General features: G+C 40.9%; 1 protein-coding gene across 2 annotated transcripts in view; it reads right to left on the bottom strand.

The window, feature by feature from the left end:
* rngtt (RNA guanylyltransferase and 5'-phosphatase) overlaps positions 1-27,093 on the bottom strand; it is a 116,774-nt gene that overhangs the window by 27,402 nt on the left and 62,279 nt on the right. For both annotated transcript variants that reach the window (XM_015947531.3, XM_054748073.2), the window contains exon 12: positions 17,583-17,651. In XM_015947531.3, coding sequence (XP_015803017.3) covers positions 17,583-17,651 — 69 coding nt within the window. The remainder of the gene's footprint in view (positions 1-17,582; positions 17,652-27,093) is intronic.

The following is a 27,093-nucleotide window of genomic DNA, read 5'->3' as shown; positions in this document are numbered from 1 at the left end:
TGGAATTACTGAAATATTTTCAACCTTTTGATGATATTCTAATTTACTGGCCAGCACCTGTATATAATCTCTCCAGTGTGTTCTGGGTCTAGCCTGGTGGCTCCTCCCAGAGGGTCTCAGCTGATTCCTGTCAGTGAGAAGTTGCAGAGGCTCTCACCTTATAGCTGATTCCTGTCAGTGAGAAGTTGCAGAGGCTCTCACCTTATTTCTAAGGTTGAGCCTATGCATCTTAGAGAAAGCTTATTCCGGCTGCTTGTATTCAGGACTTTGTTCTTCTCCACTGCTGGAGCTTAAGACTGACTCCCAACTTAAAGGGCACTTTCTGGCCTTTTCTAGACCCCGCCCCCCAGCTTCTGGCCTAAAATCTAGATCGTCATTTGCTGACGCAAAGCAATTTTGCTTTGCGTTTTGGTACCTTTCCATTGCAACCTTCACAAGCTCGGCCAGCATTGTGGCTGACCAATCACAGTGTGTTTATTTAGAAAAACAATGTATTGTTTTATGTAGTTCTTCCACGATGTAATGATGGACTGCCCAGTTGACTGAAATTCATAGTGGTCCAGTCATAGTGCTCTATTGGTTTAGTGGGCCAATCACAGCGCTCACAGCACTCTATCAGCCAGGTAGGCAGGATGTCACTGCAAACCAAGATGGCCACGGCTCGGTAGCGATCCAATCATAATGCTCTATTGGTTTGGTGGGCCAATCACATTTTTCGGAAGGCGGGATGTTACTGAAAGAACAAAGATGGCGACGGCTTGTTTGAAACGGCTTTGGCTTCAACAATGGACAATTTTCACCTGAAATTTTCTTTCAGGCAATAGCAGATAGAGGTTTATTTGGTGGGATGGGGTGATGGTGGCACAGGAGTTAAGTGCTTGCCCCATAATCGGAAGGTTGCAGGTTCGAGCCCCGCTCAGTCTGTTGTAGTCATTGTGTCCTTGGGCAAGACACTTAACCCCCCTTGCCTGCTCGGGGTGGTCAGAGGGACTGGTGGCGTCTGTGCTCGGCAGCCTCGCCTCTGTCAGTGCGCCCCAGGGCAGCTGTGGCTACAATGTAGCTCATCCTCACCAGTGTGTGAATGTGTGTGTGAATGACTGTGTTGTAAGGCACCTTGGGGTGTTCCAGGACTCTAGAAGGTGCTATATCAAATATAGGCCATTTACCATTTCATCTAAAAAAAAAAAGTAAGTATTTGCGTCTTCTTTGATGGAGTATGGAGGAGTGTCTCATTGACTGACATCTGTAGCGGTGAGTATGTCACGTTGTTTGTTATCCAATGGCATGTGGGGACTAGCCTGGCAAGCCAGACTAAATAAATACATTATTTTAATAAATAAATATATTATTTAGTCTGGAAACGCTCTATTGACGGCTCTCGGTCGTGGGGCAGGTTCTATCGTTGTCTTTCAAACGATCACTGCATGCTGCTGGACAATGAACAATGCAACTTACTCATCACAATGGATGCCGGTAAACGAGGTGGTCCGCTGTTGAACAAGGTGAAAATACATCGCTTTTTCTAAAAAAAGAACTGAAATACATCTATCTGCTCCTGATTCTAATAAACCAAAGTCCAAATAGTCCAAAATTGATGTAAAAGCCATTTCAAACGAGCTGTCGCCATCTTGTTCCACTATGTTACATCATCCCGCCCACCACACAAATAGAGGGCCCCGATTGGCCGTCAAAGCGGATAAACGCTGTGATTGGTTCACAAAGCAGATAGAGTGCTATGATTGGCCCACCACTGTGGACCTATCACAGCTCTCTATGTGTTTGAAACCCCTCTAGAGAGCTGTGATTGGCCAACCAGAATGCTCTTAGGGGTTGCAAAGGTTCCAATGGAGCGTTTCTAGACCAAACTTTGCAAAGCAAGAATTTGGTCTAGTTCACTAGGCTAGGTGGCGACAGTTTGAAAGACAACTGTAGATCTCGCCTCATGACTGAGAGCTATTAATGGATCGTGTCCAGACTATATATTAACATGTAAATAGCATGGCTTTCCAGGCTGATGGGTAACAGCTGGAGACGCAGCCCTCAAGTGCTACTTGGATGAAAACAATAACATTCCAGGGGTCTATACCAAACTAAACTCACACGAGCTGCAGAGATTTTTAAATAACATCTTTATTTTTTTATTTGAGCCAGCATTGTGAAGGTTACACAAGCAGTTACAAGGTTAGAAGAAGGCGAGAGTCTGAACAGTGTTAATCTTGCCTGCCTGCAGTCCAGATCAACTAAACACATTTAGAGCAATTAGAAAGACAAATACAACAGAGGACAAAAGCTGTTGAGCAGCAGGAATATCTGAGACAGAAAACAGTTTTGCTTTAAAAACACCAATCAGCCTCTCAAGGTTTCAAACAGTGTTTTGAAAAGACTAAGCAAAGATAAACATGTTGTAGACTTGTTTGGAACTTGTCACAACAAAATTCAATAGAAGAAACCTTTCAGCCTCAATATATATCATGTGGCTTTTACAAAATGTCTCATAAAAATAATTATTACAGTGTTAAATGAATAATCACCATAAAGTTTAATTCTGCCAAACATCCAAATGCTGACGACTTATGAACCCCAAACGCACCCTGGGGTTGCTTTCAGACGCTTTCCCAACTCTGCATGCTGAAATATGTGCGGCGTGATTTCAAACCAAAGTGATATTTGCTCTAAACGAGAGCCCTTCCCAGAGGAACCATGGCAACAACTCTATGAAAGCCCAATCAGACAGCAGGTAGAACAAACACACAACCTTCAAATTCATTTCTGAATAAAAAATGTGATGCCTGATGCACTTGTGCTTTCAACACTATTGTTGGACTAGTCAATAAGTGAGATCGGATATAAAAAACGAGAAAACTTTATTACTGAAGTGCAAAAAGAGAACGCCGGCCCCGACCTTGCCTTCAGGAGCATAGCTCTCATCTATCAAATTCATTTTCATGTAATGATGTGCCAATGCATATAAATTACCTGCTGCTTCACGACAAATTCAGAGGCCGCCAGAGCGGGAAACCGAGGGATCGACGCAGCGGAAAAATAAATGTGCTTCACTGATGTCTAATGTTTAAAAAGGATGGAACGCCACACATATTTACTTCACGAATATGTGACAAAAATATGTCCACACAACAAACACAATCTTTTCTGCCCAAAATTCACACAAAAATCAGCTCTAATGTCTTTCCTAAAGAAAAAGCACTCAGATTTGTGGTTAAATGAGGAAAAGTAAGTGACCAGGAAATAACTTGTTTGTCTGCGTCAACTACTAGACAAAGTCAGAGTACATCCATCCCCAGAGCTAAATTCTTCTACATGGCTGCAGGCTCATCAATCTAGCAGGCCTAAAAATGGCTCAAACTCAGGCGATTTTACAGATAAGATAGCCATTGATAGAATCTTACCCATCAGGCTTTAACTAACAATGATCTTTGAGTCACCTCAGTCTCTGGGGGTAGCGCGATTTTTACTTGTGAAAAATAGCATGTGGCGATCAGTAAACAGTGTAAGGTAACTAGTATGCTCTACAGAAACACAACTAAGCAGAAAATTGTTGGTGTGGCTGCACATTTTCCATCAGTTTTATGGCTTTTTGTCAGACTCTGAACCAGGAAATAGCTGCAGGTAGTGAAACGGAAAGCAAAAAACTCTAGAGCAACCAGTGACTATGCAACCCAGCCAATCAGCAGCCAGAATCACGATGCTGGCGCGATTCAGCCTTGCCAGGTACCTCAACTGAGCAGGGACTAAAATTAGCGGAGAAAGTAGAGGGAAATTACCAAACCGTGCCCTTGGAAACAGTGGTAGGGCCGAGCTGCATCGGTCCGAGTTGATCCGAGTGGAGTTCCTGGAAAACCACCCTTAGAATCAAAAGGCACCAAAGGTCTTTTTTGGTGGAAAGGGGGCCACTAATGCCACGTTTTAATGCTAAACGCGACTCGGTTCAGCTAAACTTGAGTAAGCTCACCTCGGCATGGGCTGCTTTTCCAAGTCAAACTAAGACACAGCGTTGCGTCGCTAGCCTATCAAGTGATTTTACAGTTGATGTACATGCATTTTCATAACGGCTAAGCACTCTAGGAATCACAACAAAGCAGTTACTTAAAAGTTGGGAAAAAATACTGAACCGTCCATTAGCTATCTTTTTCTTTTGATTAACAGCAAAAGCTCATTCAGGTGAAGCTAGGAACAAAGATCACCCAGTAAAAAACAAATCAGTGAGGCGATATTAGAACTGCCTTTATTGTTTTATTCTGCTATTATTAGCCCTCAGTAACAGAACACACATGCAGAGCATCTCAAGGAAATGATGACAGCTTATGTTGAAAATGTGCTCTATTCCCTGACCTCTGCATCTAAATATCCTCTTTAAAAAGTAAAAAATTTAAACATTCAATACTGTAATTGTGAAAGCTGTCAAAAACTCCAGCATGGGGTGAGCAGAGGCAGCACAAGAGCTTTCACGGTGTAAGCTTAACTAAGCTGACTGTGCAGTTTAACTTTTCTGAGGCAATTTTTGAGGGTCAAGATAAATTCAGTCCACTCCAACTTCAAAAAGAAACTATGCACACCTGAAGTGTTTACTCAAGCAGAAACAGTTCATCACAGCTCTATAGGAGCATGGAAAAGGGGGCAGTGGGGTCACCAAGACGACCACAATGAAACCACAGTGGTTGAAATGTGCAGTAATTATGAAACTAAGCAAACATGTTTATTTTTGCTGTAAAGACACAACGGATTAAACTTTGAATGGAAGTTTTTATGCAATGCATGTATCAGCCTTAGGTTCCAATGCAAACGCTGTTACTTTAAATTAGTTAGATTTCACTGTTGTTTAAAAGGAACCCAGGTTACAAAACTTTGTGGTTCTTAAAAGATAAATGTTAGTATCAGTTATATTAAAGTGGTGCAAAAAATCTTCTTAATGTCTTCATTTTTATAAAATTTGTAAAAATAGTTTAACTAGTAGGTCGCCATTGTCGTTAGAGTCGCAATGCACTCTGGGTAGTGACGTCATATGGTTATACCTCAGTAGCACCGGCCGGCTTTGAGACCCTGTAGGGACTGTTCAGCGACATTAACATGTCATCTGCTCAGCCTTTTCAATTTGAACCAGAGTGAAACATTAATGAGGACATCAATGACCATGTTTCACAAAACGAGCGTCAAAATGAAGAGCAAGAAGGGCGCGATGAAGCGAGAGCAGGACAAAACCAGTGGTGCGTGTGCAACAAATGCGTCTCCATGGTAACCAAGAGGGAGAGTGTTTGTTGTCAAGAGCTCATACTTTTGTCAGCAGAAGTTAACGGTAAACTACCGTGTGATCAAACGTATTCAATTATGAATGATTTTGGAGAATATTAGCATCCAGAGATGATTAGGATATTCAGTGAAGCGACTTTTATCATTTTTGCAGATATTATATATTTAGAGAACACTGTAATGCTACACTTACTGCTTGTTTTACTGACGGGAGAGGTGAATGTTCAGCTTCATCCGTGACCAGTGGCATGTCCAATGGCTGGCTGAACGTGACAGAAGCGGCAGCTGCAGGAGCGGGTTGTCGGCTCAGGAGAGCGTCCAGTGTCTCTTGTCTCTCCGAGGGCATTTAGGCTCCTTGTGCGGGAAAATGGTCGGTAAAGCATTTAGTTTCCGCCTTCTCCTATACCCAGCCGCTCTGGTGAGCTCTTTAAGTAGTTGTGGTTGACTATAAGCCTCAAACGCATCAGGAGAAAAATGTTGGTAACACAGATCTTTGGGAAGTTGTGTCCATCCACAGGCATCTTCTCACTGCTTTCTCCTCTTCTTGCCAGTGGGAAAGCTGTAAACTCACATCACTTCCCTTGTTGCCCTTTGACTGGAAATTACATCCAAAAGCAGCACAATGCGGCATTTTACTTAATTATTAATACGGTGAGCATGCAAACAAACACTAGCGTCAATAGCTATTCTTACAAGCACAACCAATATATGTCATCGCCCCCAGAGTGCATTGCGAGCGGAAAACATGGCGTCCTACGTATGTCCAAAAATGTACTAATTAAATATTATAGATTTATGAATAAACAGCAGAGTTTTGTGTGTTTCTAACAACATAGTTTGGTACAACAGAAAACTTGTGGCTTTTTGGGGCATACACGTCCTCGGCATACACCATAACCCTAACCCTAGCCGGAGTTCCTTTTAACAAAGCTTGGTCACTCACAAACGCGTGCGCACTCACGCACGCACACACACACACACACACACACACTGAAGCGCAGAATACGGAATGCAGAATACCAGCAGGGGGACAGATTGAGACAGAATGTCATGCGTCTGTGACAGTGTGTGTGTCCTGTCACTGTGACCTGATTGATCATGTGCCCTGCCAACAAGGACAAGGGAGATCTCTGTTTGGCTGACTGGTTAGCGTGTGTGACTTTCACCTTGGAGTCTGGGGATCGAATCCCAATGGGACCATTTTTTTATATCCGCCACAGATCTCTCTGAAGAATTCACAACATTGACGGCTTCAGCAACGCTGTGCCACTCTGTGGATTTTCTCTCATTTGTTTTGCAAAAGCACTTCCTTTAATTGCTCCACCTCACCCAAAAGTACCTCAATTTCTGCTTCTGTAAAATTGCGCCTCCTTGATTTGCCTTGATCTACGGTCGCCATGTCATTGGCAGAGCGCTGCAACAGCCGGCTTACGTATATGAATGAGATCCACAAGGCATTTTGCATTGACTATTAATGGCAGTAAGTGGGCGTGGTGAGGGCAGAATGTGACTAAAAAGCAGCTGAGAACATTTCTAGATAGTTTCTGATTTATGAAGCGGAGACTGCGTGCAGCTGTGAGACTCCATGTTTGATAGATCACAAACCTGCTTGGCATGAGTACATTTTTTTTGCTGAGCTTAACTACGGTTTTATTAAGGATTCTATGCCATGTTTGATAAATGAGACCCCAGATCTTTCAATGTCAAGGAATAGAGTAATGTATTTGATCTAAAGCAATCCATATTTCCACAGGAGGAAATGGAGCCATCATTTTTCAATGTGCCATAAAGTCTTAGTTGAAAATATTAAAGCAAGTCTTAGAGCCACTGCTATTTTTAGATTAAAGGAATTCTCCCAATAGATCATTAAGCATTATAAAATAATACAATAACGTGCATTCATTTAAATAAAACTGCTAAAATACTGTACACTTGCAACTTTTATGTTAACACCCAGGTATGGAGCAGGGATTGCATCACTTCAGTTCCTAACAAATGGCTGACCTCACAAGAATGTGGAAATAAGATTTGACAAGATTGGGGACCTTGTTTGTTTTCTTTCTGAAATTTGACAACATGCCTAAGTCACAGTTGTGCTCTCCGGCTTATTTATACGTGGGCAGAATTTGTGTTAAAAAATTGCTCCAGGAAGGAAAGTTTGCTGGAAGTCTAAGTTCAAATACTTTATTAAAGGGATACTTAGCATTTTGGCTTGATTTTAGCACCCTCTAGTGTCCAGTTAGTAAAAGCAAAAGTGAAACTTAACCTCCTCGCTGTGCATTCGACTTTTTTACATCTTAATCTAACAGCTGAAACGTCTCCCTAGCCGTCCTTAGTGTCAACAGGAGTGATTCATCACTAAATTAAACAACTAAAACATGAAGGAAACATGCTGGAACCAGACTGTAGCACCAGGTATGCCAAAGCCATTTTTAGTCAAACAGGGACCAGACCACCACTCTGAAGCTGCAAGTGTGATTTTCTGGCAACAGAGAGCGGCGGGGGTCTGAGTGACTTCTCATTAGCCCATGATTTAAAATATGAAAATGTTTAATGGTATAGCTAAGTATTATTTTTAGGTCTCATTTCAATAACTGGCATTTTTTCCTGCAAGGCACACTTAATGTTTAAGTGTGCCACAGATTACAGACAAAAGGCTGCACCAGTCCAATAATCTGCTCCCTGGAGGAAACAAAATCCCTCATGTTACAGCTCAAACACACTAGCTGGTTTATTTTAGAGACACATGTGCATTTGTCTGTGCGTTTTGAAGGCTTTGAAGAAAAGAGAAAATGTCTTAGGATGAAAAGCTGTAAGGAATATGGAGATGATGTGAACCTAAGGCCGGTAAACTGGTAGGATATACATAAATAAAGATGCACCTAAAATGTAAACTAACAAAAAATATAATCTAAAATTAAATGATTTTCAAACGTACGTCTGATTAAAAAACTTTAATTTTAATCATAGGGCGATCTCAAACATTGATTGTTTCTTTGATTTTCTTTCTACTCTTTGCACAGAGATTGCCATCTGGATAGCTTTCATAAGCAGTTCTGCCATCTGTAGAAATGTTTGTTATCAACTGAAAAACCCATTTCATGTCCTATAAACAAAGAAAATGTATCGCAAGGACACCGTGTGTTGGGCGAGATAAGACCCTGTGGCTGTGGTAACCTTTAATGGACATTCATTTCAGCAGGAACCGGCTGAGATTAACCTCAAGACCATTCTAATCCCATTCACACAAGAAGAGATTAACAGAACACAGTCAACTGTAGAGATTTAAAGAAAATGGGGAAAAGAAAATCAATGTTACTGGTGTCCCACACATTACTGGTTGCTAATGGGTTTTGTGATTAAAGATTTTATATTCCTCCTGCTGTTGCTTTTAAAGCAGAGGTGAAAGTGCCTTTAGTAAATTAGTACTCAACATGTATTCTAAAATTAATTCTAATTAGACATTTACTTTGTGAATTAAAGCACCAAGATTAAAAGTATTTAAAAAATCCCCAGTGCCTACATTTCTGGATTGAAGCGGATTTTGCACCTCATATTTATTTCTGTCTCCATCTGATTCCAGGACGTAGAGACAGGTTTCCTGTAGGCACTCAGCACAGATCCGATGACAGCCCCCTCTTTGTTGCAGTGCGTCACTGTCTCTATTTACACCGATGAGCTCACATGCCACTATAGCAAATCCAGTTGGACACAAAACTGTCAATGCAGTCGAGACTTCATTCTTAAACCACATTAAAAGTAAAACTGCCAAATGAAGGGTTTGATCACACTTGCATGCAGACTTCCAAAGGAACAAACAGACGGGGTATGGAGTTTTTACTACTATTTGCAAACAACGTAGTGTGTCAAACTTTGCAGCTACAGAAAGGGACAATATGTGCAAATGGGTGATTAATAAGAACTCATCACATTGGGACATTTGCTTTAAAGTTTGGAATACACTGATATAATCAACACAAGAGAGAAAATCACAGGCTTCAATCCCAGCTGCAGCCTTTCTGCCTGGAGTTCGCATTTTCTCCTCATGCATGTGTGGGCTCTCTCCAGGTACTCAGAGCTCCTCCCACAGACCAAAACATGCATGTTTAGGTGAATTCATTGCATTATACACTGCACTTTCACACCCTCAGATATAAGTATCTTTGGATAAAAGCGTCTGCCAAATACATAAAACATAAACATTCACAGCTGATTGACTTTATGAGTTAAAGACAGCCCAGGGAATATTAGTAAACCCAAAACGGGCAACAATTCAGCCACTTTATGGGAATTTTATGTGACAGTAGCTGGGAATAGTTCACAAAACAAAGTGTTACTGCGAGTGAGTGAGCTTGAGCTGTTTGGGATTATAACAGATTTGAGAAAAATGGGCATAATCAATGATTTGTCTGTTAAAGGATCTGGCATTAAAAGTAGCAGGCAATAAGGATACGTGTAGAGGTTGGCTTGGCCTTGGACTGCAAAATGTATCTAAACATCTATCGTGTAAAAGAGAAAAAAGCCATTTGAGTCCAGCTGAGTCTCTAGATTTTGTCCCTTACCGTCTCGTAGGCAAGAAAATAGTTTCTTATTGTCACTTCTTTTTATAGTTTTGGTTGTCACAATGCAGCTGGCCACCAGTGAAAGTTTACTCACATTTGGTTATTTTCCTTCCTCAGTCCCAGAAACCCTATAATCCCCCTAGACTTCCTTGCTGTGTAACACGAGTTGTTGCTAGCGGGCAGTCTTTATCAGTACTTGTCTTTCATTTGTCCTTCACTGCAACAGTCTGTCCCTTATTCATATCGGCCAAACTGGCCTGACAAAAAAAGGGAGAAGAAACACGAACTCGTACAAGCCTGCAACATGCTCAGTGTATGTTTTAGCTCAACAAAATGATTGAGATAAAAGCAACTAAACATATAAAACAGAACCTAAAAGAACTCTATAATCGATGCACTTTTTACAACAGGTGCAGAAGAATAAGTCCATCATACATTTTTCATGTGGAATTTAATATGATACATATTGGCCTTAAAATGTGAACTTTAGCTATAAGTGTAATTCTGTGTATTCTTCTGTGTTCCACTGATACTTAGAAGTTTTTAAAATATGAGGACCAAAGTCTTTGATCCTTAACTCTGGATGAATTTAAGTAAATTTGCACAAACCCTGAACAGTGTCTTACATTGGAACACCCTGATGGAGAGTTTGGTACCAAAACATCAAACGCTCACATTAGGGGGTGGTATTAGGAGCTCCCCACACACCGATATGCTAGTTCTCACCGCTGTGCATGCTTCAGAGACAAGTTACTTACATAGGGAGGCTTATAATAACATCTTTCAACAGCAGGAAGCAGTTCAACATAAAAAGTTAAAAATAAAAATTACAGAAACATTCTAAACATAAATGATGTATCTGCATATAAGATATTTCTTTAATAATGAAGCACAAATGATATGCAGACGTGCTGACTGTACATGACTTAAAGCTACTTTCCGGTGTTTTCCTTTTATCAGAAATCATGTATGATTTGTCAGAAATCCGTAAAAGTGATCATCTCATCATGTACTGCGATATAAGCAACACGTCTTACTTATTTATTTTTTTGTTAACCACGCCCCCTGCCCGGCAGAGCTCCGTGCAATAGGAAACGGAGCGCCTACCAGAACTAACCAATAGCGTTAGACTGTCGCTTAGACGCTTCAAATTTAAGGAATACCTCGGCTGATGCAGTTGATGAACTTTTCACGGACAAGAAAGTCTCTAAAATATAAATATATGAAAACACAGCATGACATGAGAATAATACTCGTAAAACAGTGTGCTTTAGCTCCGTTTGTAAGCTACAGAAGCACATTTATAAACAGAAATGTGAAGTTGCCATCTTAAAAAAACTGAGGAATAGCGTTTTTGTGTGATATGCTTGTCAGCCACTAGATGGTGCCATCGGATAAGAGAAATACTCCGGAAGGAAGCTTTAATATCAGAGGAAAAACAGATTGAACATTTGAATAAATCCACTTCCCTGATTGATCTTGTCTTCACATTGGTAATTGAAGTTTTAAAGCAAACAACCGACAGCAATGGTCTGCATTAGAGGCCAACCGATATGGTTTTTTCCATAGCCAATACCAATGCAAACATGTAGGACACATAGTCAGCCGATGGGCCGATTTTCAGGACCATCTAGACATTTTCCACCTGATTTTCATGCTAAAATATCACTAATAACAGCTGAAGCACAACATTTCTGAAGCTGAATCAGATGTTGAACTCTGAATTGAACAAACTGTTAAATCTAACCTTTGTGCACTTCTCAGTGTCAAAGTCAGACACCTAAATAAAGTTAATTTACAGTATTTATTAAGCTGACACTATTAGTGAACATAAAAATCCATTTAGATGAAGTTCTGCAACAGCACCGGGCTGCCCAAGGATGCGCCTGCCGCCGACTTTACTAAGGACACATATAGGTCGATGCTGCAGCTGTTCTCTTACTTCTTCTTTGTAAACATTCAACAATTGTATTATTAGTAGTTTTGTTCCTCTTTGAGGGTTTTATGAGCAAACCCCATAGACACCAAGCATGAAGACATCTTCACTCTTGAATTCATATTTTCTGATTAGATGCAAACGGGGAAAGAAATGTCCTGGTTCCCAGAAACCCGAGTGCAACACTTGTCCTATTTTCTCTTCTTTTATTTTTATATCTAATAATAATAATAATAATAATAATAATAACAATAATATTAAAAAGTTGCATAGTTAGAGACTTCGGTCTGTTGGCAGCACACAGTACGTAGCACCAACGGACTATTTTTGAATCAACGTAGAACCAGCAGGCACATGCCACTCCAATCTGCATTACTTTGGTGAAATATTGTAAAGGTTGTGTCCGACACCCTCCTAGAACCAGGACAGCTGTTATTTCCTCTAAAATCTGCTTCTGTTTCTTTTTTAAATGCATGAAAAACATCTGAATTTGTATGGGTTAAACAGCTTTAGAATGCATTTAGTACAGGATGAAACAAAATGCACTCACAAATATGTAATTTATGAAGAATGTAATTTCCTGTCAGATGGCTCGTTATTAGCATCACCATTAAGTCACGTTAGCTGTGGCAGCTTTACAGGTCCTGACCCGTCCGTCCAACTGGCTCTGCACATGTCAGCCAGCTGCTGACCTTCACAGATCCTTCTTTTAGCTCCTTCTTTTAATTGAACAGCAGAAAATCACAGAGAGCATTAATGGCCAACATGGCCACTCACTGTGCTACGTTGAGTTTTGAAATAAAGAGATAATCGTCCATGGCGCTGCGTTATGAAAGGACTTCCGCTCAATTCAGAGGTGAGAATCACATAAAGGGAGTGATAAAAAGCACCTGACAACACTCAGCAATCAGGTTTCTCATCGACAGGAAGTCTGCTTTGCTGCCCTCGCTCATTCAGTTCCTGCTTGTTGAACTGCGATCGCTTTAGCTGCCAAAACAAATCCAGAACCCTGTTTGACAGCAACTCGATCACACGAATAGGATGCTGACGAGGTTTATGTTTCATTTGCACATATGCTCAGACACATACATTAAAATTCAACAGCCTGAACGTTTATAAGACCTTTCGGACCCAGTTAGTAATAATCTATGAGGTTCACGAGGTGCAGGTGATACTAAAACTATACAAGTAGCTTCAAAAGAGCTGATTTTTCAGCTATGAATCAAAATTCTAGTCAGGATTGTAAAATAGTTAATAAATTCAATCACCTACAAAAGTTTTCTCTCAGGAGCAGCAGCTAAATAGGAAAACCAAAATCCCAATCACCATTTTAAAATAGATCATTTCTATTCCTACCAATGATCATGTTCTCCACGAGTTAAGAAATTAATCAGGTGTGGAAATGACAAACTCAAGTCGATTTGGCATTCTGTCGTCCGTGTGCGTGTCTGCAGTAAGCCGTGTGAATCACAAACAAGCAAATTCCCAAAATATCCAAAAATCTATGCAAGTGGAAAAATGACATTAAATGGAAACAACATCATCAGAGCATCAGGAATCGTAAACACCTGCAAAAATAAGATGTTTTTGTTGTTTCTGACTGAGACGGTGACGCATTGGTTAAGGAGCATGCTCGCACCCACAGATGGCCTCGGTTTTATTTTAGTGGAGAAATAAATACAGCTGGGAGAAACAGCCGTTGCCAAATGTTACCGTCCAGCTCTCCTGAGGACTGCTGATGCCTCACAGCTAAACCAAAATGAAAAGTGTTGATGATTTGCTTCAGTTTTCAAAAACAAAAGAACTAAAATGAACATTAACAATGTCAAGGTTGAATCTAGGGCCAAGAACTGAATCTGAAATATTCCTAGCAGTGGTCCTGATAAAATATTGCAAGAATGATCATTGTAAAACTCAGTTTCAATCAGCTTTAGATTTGTACTAACAAGTAAATTGGGGCAGATCGGGCTTTTAAACAAGGTGGGTTGTGATGAATTTCATTCATTTTTGTCCCTGGATAACGCCATGCTGTTGTTAAGCTTGAATAGTTTCTGTTAAAAGAGTTTGTCTTTGTGCCATCAACCTAGTTTTCCTACAAAAGATGCACACATAATGACATTAAATCATCTTTTTCATATAAATGATTGAAGTAATTTATGGTTTTGTGTGCTTAAAGCTCATGTTGCAGTTTGTCACGCTCCCATCTCAGATCCAGCTTATGTGTCCTTGTTCCCATCAAACACATTTTAAATGATAACTGATCTAATGTACTTTAGTCGTGTCAAACTATTTTCTTGTCTTCCTAGTAGATCTGAACTCTTATCAGAAGTTCAATAGCCCATAATACTTTTATAGCAAATTAGCTTAAAACACTTTTTTATTCCTCTTAACAACATTCTAACATAGCATTGCTATAAAAATTTTGTGGAAATATAAAAAAAAATATTAGAATTAAGTGGTTCTCTCGCATTTGTCTAAAAGCCTCCGCCAATAACACATTTTGGACTGAACACAACTATTGGACTACCCGGTCTTGCCAAACTGCCGCACTTCCCTGGGTCCTCCACTCATCACACATTCAGCAACAGAACACCACAGGTGTGAGAGGTTCTCCGCTCAATATCTGAGAAAGAGAAACAGCCGGCTGCTACCACTTTAACTTTGACAAACTACCAGAGTCTCAAAAGAAAAAACGCTGAAGTCACAGATAACAAATGTTAAACGGCCTGTATTTGATATAGCGCCTTCTAAAGTCCTGGAACCCCCAAGGTGCTTTACAACACATTCAATCAATCAATCAACCAACCAACCAAAGCTTTATTTACAGTGGGGCAAAAAAGTATTTAGTCAGCCACCGATTGTGCAAGTTCTCCCACTTAAAATGATGACAGAGGTCAGTAATTTACATCATAGGTACACTTCAACTGTGAGAGACAGAGTGTGAAAAAAAAATCCATGAATTCACATGGCAGGATTTTTAAATAATTTATTTGTAAATCAGGGTGGAAAATAAGTATTTGGTCACTTCAAACAAGGAAAATCTCTGGCTCTCACAGACCTGTAACGTCTTCTTTAAGAAGCTTTTCTGTCCTCCACTCGTTACCTGTATTAATGGCACCTGTTTGAACTCATTATCTGTATAAAAGACACCTGTCCACAGCCTCAAACAGTCAGACTCCAAACTCCACTATGGCCAAGACCAAAGAGCTTTCGAAGGACACCAGGAAAAGAATTGTAGACCTGCACCAGACTGGGAAGAGTGAATCTACAATAGGCAAGCAGCTTGGTGTGAAAAAATCAACTGTGGGAGCAATTATCAGAAAATGGAAGACATACAAGACCACTGATAATCTCCCTCGATCTGGGGCTCCACGCAAGATCTCATCCCATGGGGTCAAAATGATCATGAGAACGGTGAGCAAGAATCCCAGAACCACAAGGGGGGACCTGGTGAATGACCTGCAGAGAGCTGGGACCACAGTAACAAAGGTCACCATCAGTAACACACTACAACGGCAGGGAATCAAATCCTGCAGTGCCAGACGTGTTCCGCTGCTGAAGCCAGTGCATGTCCAGGCCCGTCTGAAGTTTGCCAGAGAGCACATGGATGATACAGCAGAGGATTGGGAGAATGTCATGTGGTCAGATGAAGCCAAAGTAGAACTTTTTGGTATAAACTCAACTTATCGTGTTTGGAGGAAGAAGAATACTGAGTTGCATCCCAAGAACACCATACCTACTGTGAAGCATGGGGGTGGGAACATCATGCTTTGGGGCTGTTTTTCTGCTGAGGGGACAGGACGACTGATCCGTGTTAAGGACAGAATGAATGGGGCCATGTATCGTGAGATTCTGAGCCAAAACCTCCTTCCATCAGTGAGAGCTTTGAAGATGAAACGTGGCTGGGTCTTCCAACACGACAATTATCCCAAACACACCACCCAGGGAACAAAGGAGTGGCTCCGTAAGAAGTATTTGAAAGTCCTGGAGTGGCCTAGCCAGTCTCCAGACCTCAACCCCATAGAAAATCTGTGGAGGGAGTGGAAAGTCCGTGTTGCTCGGCGACGGCCCCTAAACATCACTGCTCTCGAGAAGATCTGCATGGAGGAATGGGCCAAAATACCAGCTACTGTGTGTGCAAACTTGGTAAAGACCTATAGTAATTGTTTGACCTCTGTTATTGCTAACAAAGGTTATGTTACAAAGTATTGAGTTGAATTTTTGTTATTGACCAAATACTTATTTTCCACCCTGATTTACAAATAAATTCTTTAAAAATCCTGCCATGTGAATTCATGGATTTTTTTTCACATTCTGTCTCTCACAGTTGAAGTGTACCTATGATGTAAATTACTGACCTCTGTCATCATTTTAAGTGGGAGAACTTGCACAATCGGTGGCTGACTAAATACTTTTTTGCCCCACTGTATATATAGCGCCTTCCACAACCCTTTTCGGGCACCCAATGCGCTAGAACACATTGTAAAAACACATATAGTCATAAAAAGAGAAGTTAAAACATAGAACATAAAATGCAGAGCATTAGGCAAAGGGATAAAACAATGAATAAAAGCAGATCAGATTCACACACACATTCACACCCTGGAGGTGATGGTGACACTGTAGCCACAGCTGCTCAAGGGCACACTGACATTGGCGAGTCTGCCCGCACAGGCGCCACCGGTCCCTACGAACACCAGCAGCAAGCAAGATGGGTTAAGTGTCTTGGTCAAGGACACAACAACAGTAACAGTCTGAGCGGGGCTCAAACCTGCAACCTTCCGATATACAAGATATGTTTGGACCTAGAACAACGGCGACTAGTGTTTAGCGCTTTTTCGTTTCCTCCAACATCGGTGTTTCTGGTTCTGGCAGAAGTGTCTCAGGGACAATACCTGAGGGAAGAGGTGAGTGTTCAAAACCTTGTTCTGTAGATTCGCTATAGCAGCTTTAATTCCAGCAAAAAATCCGTGTAATATGAGTCATACCAATTTTTTTGTATAAAGGTGTAAATTCTGATTATTTTTAATGAAATTCTTCGACGAGCAACAGAGAAACTATGGGACAGGTGTATTACCTGGCCCATCTAAGTGAAGAGTTAGTCAGAGAAACAATCCTAAGCTGTGATACTATTAAAATTTCACTTCTAGTAAATGCTCAATTCATCTCTGTGAGCCCACCTCCTTCTGATCAGAGTGGTTCTTTCCACTACCCAGAGTTGGTGCAATAGTTGTGTGGGAACAGAAGGGAGCTAAACAAGCTAAAAAGACATGCTGAAGGTGTTTAATGAAAATACATATGCCATGCTAGATAAAGGTATAGTAAGACATCACATAGGGCTTTGGCCTTAAGCTGAGGCTATAAAAATAGACTGAGACTGCATTGATGGTATGTAAATGTATTCATATGTGTGCGCAGAAGGACCTGTGGACCCTGTGGACCATCACAGAGGAAGGAATGCAGAATAGCATTACTGTCACAGATAAAAATGATTTTGTGCTGTTCTGAAACCAGGTGAATCAGAATTTCTATCAAGGACGCTTCCGCTGTAACACAAGCAGCCAGGAGCCTGATTTAGTGTGGAGAGACCCCGTGTTTATGAGCAACCATCTAGGAGTGGGCAGTTGTGCGAGAACAGTTTTCTCTCCAATGACAGAGGCTAAGAATGCTACAGGTGGTGACGAATGGCCTCTAGTAGTAACAAGCTGTCTGATTCTTATGTAGAAGTGCAACAAATACCTGTGCCTGACATTCAACCTGTGGCGACGGAGTTGCAGGTTTGACAAATGACAGGTTGTCAAAAACAGATGAAGGCTTACCCCACACGGCTGGAAGATAAGTCCATCGACTTCGTGACTCACTTGGGATGTGAAGCTGCCTTCCAGGAGCTGAAAGAGAGAGAGGCGTGTTTTCAGTGAAAGAAACCTGATAAATTGATCGCTGAAAGCCTCGACTGAGAACAGATGAAATTACAATGATTTATAAAGTCAACTCCAGCCAGAGGGCAACAACGTAGCACAGAAAGCTGAAGAAGCATTGAGTTTTAACAAAACTGAAAGGCATCCACTTAGCAAAATCCTGTGAATTTAAACACAAACTCAATACGTGTCTAATCCAAAAAGCTTAGAAACTAAGGGCTTATCTTCTGACCAGACACATGACTCGGGAATTACAATCTGTAAATCGACTGAGCAGGTTGAGAAGACAGAAATAGCAGCAAATCATTACATTTGTGATGACTGGATGGGGCTGATTTTCTTCTCTTCCATTAACACCAACCAGCAGTGGTGAGTCAGAGAGAAGGAGAACACAACAGCCTACCAGACAAGGGATGCCCAGGGGATACAGCACAGCTACTGTACAGGAATAGAGCTCTTTCTTTAAAACGACACACAGCAACTTCCAACGCAGTTTGTATTTTAGACGTTTGAGGCTGATGCTCAAAGTTGCATAAAGAAGCTGGTGAGAAAACTCTCAAATGGGCCCAACGATGCTCCAAGGTAAACCTAAGGGCATCTAATCAGTATTCACAGTCCACCAAATATAAGGAAAATGCTATCCACTACAATGATTTTATATTTTTAGATTTAAATAAAAAAAGCTTTCTGATAAACACCGCCTGCTCACAACAATAAACGCTAGACGCCTTCAGGATGCATTTTTCTATAAGGTGAACGTCAAAGTTTGAACTGGTGCTCCGTGGAGGCTGATAAGCAGGAATAGGAGGTAAAGACACAGGATTCCTCCAGGGTGTTTGGACTGCAATGCACCACAAGCCAACAATGATCGGATCTGGCGCATCACATACACTTAATATTCATTGCTTGTAGCTTTACAACAACAAAGGATAATTTTACCACCATAAAATGGCTGAAAGCCGTCCCCTCATTGGCTTATTGACTAGATGGCCGACCTACAGTCTGCGCCCAAACCTGGAAGGCATCAGGCTTTGAAGGACAAAAAAAAAAAAAAAAAGACTACTTTGGGAACATTTTAAGGCAGTAAAACAACACAGTCTTTTATGTGATGCTGTTATGTTTATGTTGCACAGCCTGAAAGAACATCAATCTGTCGCAGGCGTATTTCCATACTGCTGCGGCATAAAGGCAAACATGCTGCCTGGAAAGCAAGAAATCAATACTCAACCCATCATATACCACAGACAACGCCTGCATGCAATGCTATGCTAAACCGCCGAACCTCAACATCGTCGCGACGCTGCAAGAGATAGACTTTGAGAGATTTGTGAGTCACATCATCTGTAAAATAAGAACTCAAGAGAAAAACTCTAAGAATATTAGAATAATAAAAAAAACTATCACATAGGAATGAATTCCCAGAAAACGTAGTAAATCCCTCAGTTTTGCAGAATACTTGTTTTAACTATTGAAACAACTCTGTGTCAATATTGTATTTCATAAAAGATTCAACTGAAGGTTTCCCTTAAAGCTGACTCAAACGAGTCACAAAGTTTTAAATAGAGTCTGTATTAATGCAGGATTTCACAGAAGACCTTTAATGCATGTTGATGCACTGGGTTCACATTTTTAGCCATGCAGGAAACGTTTTCGTCAATAATAAATAAATAAATAAAAAATAAAAATAGAGTGAATGCATTAGTGCACTGCAGTGCGGATCAGGTATCAGACCAAAGTCATGGCAGAAAGGAAAGCGTATTAGAAATATGGGAGCAACAACGCTGTATGAGACACTCGGTGAAACAAGTCAAACCTTAGCAGAACATTCATTACAATGCAGCAAATCACGGCTGGAGCCTGAGATGAGATAAACCCTTAACAAGTCACTAATTTACAGGCGAGTGAAAAAAACAAAAACAGACTAATATTCAATTACTGCCAATTTAGAATAGCCAATTAACCTGACATGTATGTTATTGGATTTCATGTGGAGCACAAGAACATGCTGCAGGTTACAGCTTTTTCTATGGAGGGAAAGGTTTGGGTTAAAGACGGAGAAACATATTCAAACGGTTGGATTTAAACAAAATTTTTCAAGATTAACTTGAGGAATAAAATACTAAAGAATTATTAAACTCTTGAGATCTCAAAACAAAATGCACTAAAATTGGGCAAGTGCATGGACGGTCTTCATCTTCACCACAAGGTGAGGGTACACAGTATTCAGTGGGAGGACCAGTTGCAGCTGATCGATGTAAACTCTAACCAATTTACAATCAACCACAGAATCTCACGAGGTCTTCCTGTTTTGACATTTCAATAAAAGAGATGTAGACATTAAAGAGGCTGTTGACGAGATGATGGTAAAGTGTTCTGAACATAGGAAGACTGCTGATAGTCATAAAATACCTCAACACTACTTGAAATTTTACACATTTTGACACCTTTCAACCAATAACCTATTTGCTTTTATATTGAGATTTCCTGTGGAATGAAACTAATACATTTGTATTTGGGGGTTTTCGTAAGCTGGAAGCCATAATCATCACTTTATAAAAAGAAAAAGCTTCAAATATCTCGTTTTGCATTTAATGAGTCAATCTCACATCTTAGTTTCATCTTTCACATTGGATTAAAGGAATAAATTAGCTTTTGCACAATATTCTAAAATTTTCACCTGTCGTGCCGTGTGAGAAGGCAGAATCTGATTTTGCATCAAAACAAACTAAAGTAAGCTTAAATTTGAAAAATAAAAAATAAAATACATTAATAAGCACAACAAAAACGTACTGTTAGTAAACCACCCCCTTTTCACCGGTTTTCCTCAGTAGGGTGCTAGGGAGTAGGGGTCAGCTGATACTGGCTTTTTTGTTTGTCGATACGTAGAGGTCATGGTCAGTCGATGGCCGACTTATGCTGCCGATACTTCAGGCCAATTTTCATAGCTGATATCTAGATGTTTTCCACTTTATTTTCATGCTAAAGGTCACTAATAATGTCAGTTGATGCACAAAAGTTCTGAAGCTGAATCCGTTTTTGAAATTGGAAGTTAACAAACTGTTAAATCTTCATTTTGTGCACTGCTCAGTGTTAAAGTCAGACATCTAACTTAAGTTTATTAAACAAGTAATAAATATTCAAAACTGGTATAGTGCCTTTATTATGCAGGGGATCCTGGGGATGTGCCTGACTTTAAATCAGATTAAGTAAGGAAAAAGTTACAAATATCATCCGGGCAATAAATCGGTCTACCTCTAGTAGGGTGGCTGTGTCTATCTCCAGCAGTCAATGGGCGAGAGGTGGGGGACATCCCGGACAAGTCACCAGTCCATTACAGGAACACACAAACCTTTGAATGCCCATGCATGAGGAGAACATGCTTTCTTTACACAGAAAGGCAGCAGTTGGGATTTGAACCTGCAACCTTCCCACTGCGAGGCTATAATTCCACCAACTGAACCACCATGCAGCCCCATGTTGGTTAACCATGCGTCAGAAACTGCACAACCTTCATGAAAAGTTAAACATTTCAGTTTTATATTCACCCTTTCGCTCCAAACAGGTTGTGTCTCCCATTTGAATGAGCTTTCCTTCTTATTAAGGATTTCAAAAACCAGTCTGCACAAATATTTTAAAGCCTTCTTTGTAAATGACTGCCATCAGTCCTGGGGCTGTGTCACAGTGTAGCACTGGCAGACAGCGAATCACATCCTCTGCATTTTGATTCTAAAAGATGAGCGATAAAAACAGAATCCAGGCCAAATGAAAAAGGTCTGTTTATGATTTGTATGTTTCTTTTACAGTGATGAGCTTTGCTAGTTAAGGTCATTTTTTGTGATTGCTAATTTTTGAACCCTGAAACAGAAATGCCCAAATCTGGATTTCACTTCTGCTTTTTATACTGAAACAGGAACTGCGCTGAGCTTTTTGCAGACTCCTGAGGATGGTGACTTTTCCGCTTCAAAGCACACGGCTCAAAGAAAAATACAGTCAATCTGCTGTACCGGTGGATAAGTTCACATTTCCACCAAACGCTTGTTGCTAAACACAGCTATTTTTCAGATGATGTGCTCCAGGAAAGCAAATAAAGTCATTAGCCTTTAGAAGAGCAGAGAATACATCAAACTAAAAGCTATAAAGAAAAAAAATCTTTATTCCCTGCTGTATCGGCAAAGAGAGCAGAACAACATTAGTACTCTCCAGAATGATGAATGAGTCACAGCAGATCACACAAAGCTTGACAACCACGGTGACATAGAGAAGGCAGATAGCCAGACTGAAAAGAAACGATGCCTTTATGATGGAGCGGCGTGTAGGCGGTAAGATCTGGGAGTTCCATTTCAGTTCTGCTGCCATCTTAGCACACCCACCCACCATCTTCAGTGAGCACTGTGAACCTTGGATGGAGAGATGAGCAGAAAGATGATTTCCACTCACACATCCTACAGGGAGGAAGTTCCTTGGAGTGAAAATGCAAAGGGGGGGCAGAGACCCTGCTTTCATGGTAAAGCTGTCTGGGAAAGAAAACACAAAGCCGAGCCTGTTACAGTAAGGACACATAGGCGGAGGTGAGCAGCAAATCCCCATTAGGAGATCAAGGCTTTTATTGTGTTCTCCAGGGTAGAAATGGGACAGTAGAAGCATTTGGGGAAACACATTAACTCCTGACTCGCTAAGCAGACTTCTCCCTCGAGAAACAGAGTGATAAAAGTCAAAAGTGTTCCCTCGCTCATGTTTTATATTTGCAATTATTTCAGAGTGGGCCACAATGATAAATGACACCGTTTACAGCCCGGAAGCATAGAAACAACGTTAAACCTTCACTCATATTCTAGCGTAACCTGTTCTCTTCTGAGCGACACAAGTGCTCTCCCATCCCAAATGAAATTAAAAAATCGGTTCAATTCTACAGCTACTACTAATCTTAGGTTAAAAAGGTGTTGACAAAAGCAAGCACACAACTCTTTTACTCACATTTACAAAACTGGTCAAAAACAAAAGAATAGCGCTAAGAAGCTAACACAAGCATCGATCCCCCGTCTTTGTAGACTCTCAAACTCAAGAGCAAATAGCAGCTATTTCAGCCTTTCCAAAAGGCTGAGTTCCCATTGCGCTCTTCGTCCCTGAGCCTCCACCATTTTCAAGGATTTGTTTCTTTATATTTGTACTTTATAATGTACTATTAAGGTTGCTCCATCTTGGTGTGCCCTCTTTTGCTGCAGTTGAAGTGGAGCTTTAGCCAAAACCTTTTGCTTATAAACAAAGATCCCAGCATCTGGATCTAATCTAATTTATTTTTCGATTTGTGTGTGTGTGTGTGTGTGTGTGTGTGTGTGTGTGTGTGTGTGTGTGTTTAGGAGAACCCTAACCCCTAGTAAGTACTTAAAAATCCTAAATTCACCTAATGGTAAAGCAGAATAACCACTGAACATTTGGCTTCATACCATTTACATGGGTAATTACAAAGCAATGATAAATGACCCGCACTTGTATAGCGCCCCTCAGAGTAAGGATTCTAAAGCGCTTTACACTACAGTGTTTCATTCATCCATTCACACACACTTTCACACACTGACGCCGGGGACACACCGGCCGCGAAGCGCCGAGAAGCGAATCGCTCACGAAATTCGGCCGCTGATCGCCGCTCCTCAGTTCAGATCAGACGCACCCCAGTCGAGGCGCGCCTCGGCTCAGCTGTAGTTTTTCTTTTAAACACTTGGTGTCCTCCATTTCCTCTCTGCCTTTTCTCAGCTCTTTTCCTCTACGTTTGAGTGTTTGTACGCACGCACGTGTGTGTGTGTGTGTGTGTGTGTGTGTGTGTGTGTGTGTGTGTGAACCTATGGTATGAGTTGTTTCTGCGAGTTGAATCTCTTGGAACCCGCTCCAATTCTGCAGCTGTATCCGAGCAGTTTCTTCCGATATGTGTACGTAAATAACCATGTTTTTCGGGGGTCGTACAGCTCCTTGTGTTTCTCAACTTCCATAATTAATTTAAAGTCATCCATCTTAACTGCTTGCCTCAGACTTTCTGCCTCTCTGTCCTGTTTGCTCCGGTGAAGACACCCAAAACCACTCCCCCCTTCACGCGGTCACACACGCACACAAGTTCGATGTGTGTGTATGTGTGTGCGTGTTCGTGTGGTTTTTCTGCAGTGTCTGTTTACGAACACATTTGACTATTGTGGAATTTTATTTTGAAATGCTTTATTTTGTTAACTTTACCGGCCTGCCTCTTATGTCTACGTTTGACTTCCTGCCAGAATTGACGCGATTCACCCGCGGCTCGCCAAAAAACTTGAGCCGACGCCGAAATGATCGCTGCACGGCGCAGGCTGGAGCGCCGGCGCGCGGCGATTCGCGGCACTTCGGCGGCCCATGTGGTCTATAGAATAGCTTAACAAGGGCGCCGAATGAAGGCGGTCCCATTTTCGCGGCGCTTCCGCGGCCAGTGTGTCCCCGGCGTGATGGGGATGAGCTACGATGTAGCCACAGCTGCCCTGGGGTGCACTGACACAGGCGAGGCTGCCGAGCACAAGCGCCGCCGGTCCCTTCGACCACCACCAGCAGGCAAGGTGGGTTAAGTGTCTTGCCCAAGGACACAACAGCAGAATTCTCTGTCCGGAGCCGGGATCGAACCTGAAACCTTCTGATTACTGGACAACCCGCTCAACCTGCTGAGCTACTGCTGCAATGACAAATTGCAAAAGGATTTTTAATTATTATACAAATGAAATATAAATAGTGATTTTAGTTTGCCAGAGTTTACTGAGCCAAACAACACCCTCAGATAGAAATCAGTCCATCCAAAAGACAAGACACCCAAACAGAAGCTTTGTGGTGTCGTTTATGCAGTGCAGTGTAGTGAGGACTGTCCAGACCTTTACGTCGGAGACATTCTATTCAATTAAATTCTATTTAGTGTATTTATACAGCGCCAAATCATGACAAGAGTCAAGGCACTTCGCAAAGTAAACATTCCAATACAGTTCAGTTCATTAAGCCAATCCTATATGAGGAACCCAGCAGATTGCATCAAGTCACTGACTAGTGTCAGAGTCTTTACAGCAATCCTCGTACTAAACAAGTATTTAGCAACAGTGGAGAGGAAAAGTCCCTTTTAGCAGGAAGAAACCTCCAGAGGACCCGTATAAGGAGCCATCCGCCACGACTCACTGGGAAAACTAAACAAGTACTACACAAGTGCATGGTACAACACAGTAGAGCCACCTCTTCAGGCCAAGACTCTGCAGTCCACTTACACCTTAAGGTCTTGTGAAGATGACAAAGTATACATTCTGGGCAGAAAAAGATGGTTTGAGAGAGGACTAAAGAAAGCAATCTATGTCAAACGGAAGAGACCGACATAAAAAAAGAGGAGGAGGCCTCAGGTTTCACTTTTCCAGCACCTTCAATATGGCTTTACACCATTCCAAAACAGTTTCAGTCCAGGTCACACCCTTCTGCATCTAATCGAAATGACTATTCCCACACAACAGAGCCTAATGACTCCAATGACCCCTGGAGGGGCGGAGGGGTATTCATATAAAGTTTCTGCTCATTAAGCAACAATAGACAGCTACAGCTTGTAAGCTTGACCCTCCCATATTCCAGTCAGAACTGACAAAAAGTGACAAATGTCTTCAAGAAACCAAAGATGTCTAGCTGCCTTCATTCGGACCCATTTGGATAGCCAAATGTTTCATGCAAGACCACACTACCAATGATCTTATTTAAGGCAAGAGAAAGAACTTGGCCTAGCAAAGACTCGTCCAAAAGCTACATACAGTAATATCTGCAGAAACGTCAGCACTTAGTGAAAGTAATTTAGTAAACTTCTGTTATGCTTTTGTTCAGCAACTTTGTGACTTGTCATTGAGTGTTTATTTCCATTTGTGAAACACTGAACTTGGTGAGAAACATTTTGATAACAGTTATTCTGAAAACTGGACCCATCTAAGACTCTAATCCACCATCAGACGTAGCGAAACACTGGCAAAAGCAAGCCCCCACAGCTGAGTCTCTTCACGTCGTCAGTGTCTGGAGGGAAAAAATAGCACTTAACACATCTCAAAGATGAGCGTCAACTGCCAGTACGGTGGTATAGAACATGGAGATGTAACTTTGTAAGGAAGAATAAAGCAGAAATCTATTTATTATTCAAGAGCTTTGTAATTTTAATGCAAATTAGTCATAACTTAAATTTTAGTGACCAATTAAGTTCTACTTTAATTAAACATGTTAAAAATAAAAACTTGAAGACCCTGACAGAAATTAAAACGTACATCTATTTTTCATATTTTTAGACTTCCAATAACTTTAAATAAATGCAAAAAATCCAGCTGCAAACTAGGTAATGGCAATTAAAATACTTGACACAAAGAAGAAAGTATGTGAATACATCAATTGTCAGGAGAGATATTCGCTGGAGTCTGTGGCAATCTTTTTTTGTTATTCTAGAGTTTCCATTTTTTTAATTGAATCAAATTAACTGCAGCAAAGCCAGAGCCTGCAGCAACAACTAATTTAGAATAAAACAAACATTAAAATGTGGAAATGGATTCAAGCTCACAAGAAGGGTTTTCACCTAGAATGTGCTTTTAATTGTACCTGTGGTGAGATTAATTAACTTTTGATTGGTAATTCAAATCGTTTGGTCTGTTATGTTTTGTTTATAGCTGCAGAGCTGCTTTATTATTCCAACCACATGTTTTGTTTTTCTGCCACTAAACATCCCAAGAGGATAAATGATGGTTTCAAACTTGACCTTGAGCTTAAATGACCGTTTCTGTAAATAAAAACGGATTTTATGAGCTATTGTTGCTTGGACAGAATACAAAAGGTGCAAGAAATGATAAATATATTGCTGCATAAGTTGAAACATGCCAAAAAATATTAAAGTTAAATAACCTAGGAAGTATCAGCAATATATTGAATGTTGACAGACTCTTAGGTTGATAATAAAGCAAAATAGAAAGAAACCATTATAATACACAAGTAAATCTTAATATAAAGGAGCCATGTCTTCATATTCTTTGATAAGCAATTCATGGTCCACCATCCACTCAAACTTGAGGGCTTTGTGATCATGATTTTGTCACCTGCATCTGCTACATGGTCTACCAAATTCCTCTGCAGTCAACCACGTGAAGCAAAAACATTAGGGCCGACTGACTGTTGTTAATGTAAGAATAATACAAAAGAATACCCATGAAGGGTGCCACCGAAGAGTGAAAACCGCAAGTTTGACAAAGTGGAGATGAAAGACAACAAAAAGACTTCGAAGGGATTCTGAAATGAGGAAATAACTGTTCATATTTGTCCAATCAATCAAGAAAACCAAGAACAACATTTGTGGACAAATTCCAGAAGTAAAATATTCCAAACATACATTTTTGGGGAATAAAATGTTGGC

Source organism: Nothobranchius furzeri, chromosome 2 (assembly GCF_043380555.1).
Source record: "Nothobranchius furzeri strain GRZ-AD chromosome 2, NfurGRZ-RIMD1, whole genome shotgun sequence".
Classification (NCBI taxonomy): domain Eukaryota; kingdom Metazoa; phylum Chordata; class Actinopteri; order Cyprinodontiformes; family Nothobranchiidae; genus Nothobranchius; species Nothobranchius furzeri.
The sequence above is the reverse complement of the archived record's forward strand: the minus strand, read 5'-3'. Positions and strand labels throughout refer to the sequence as shown.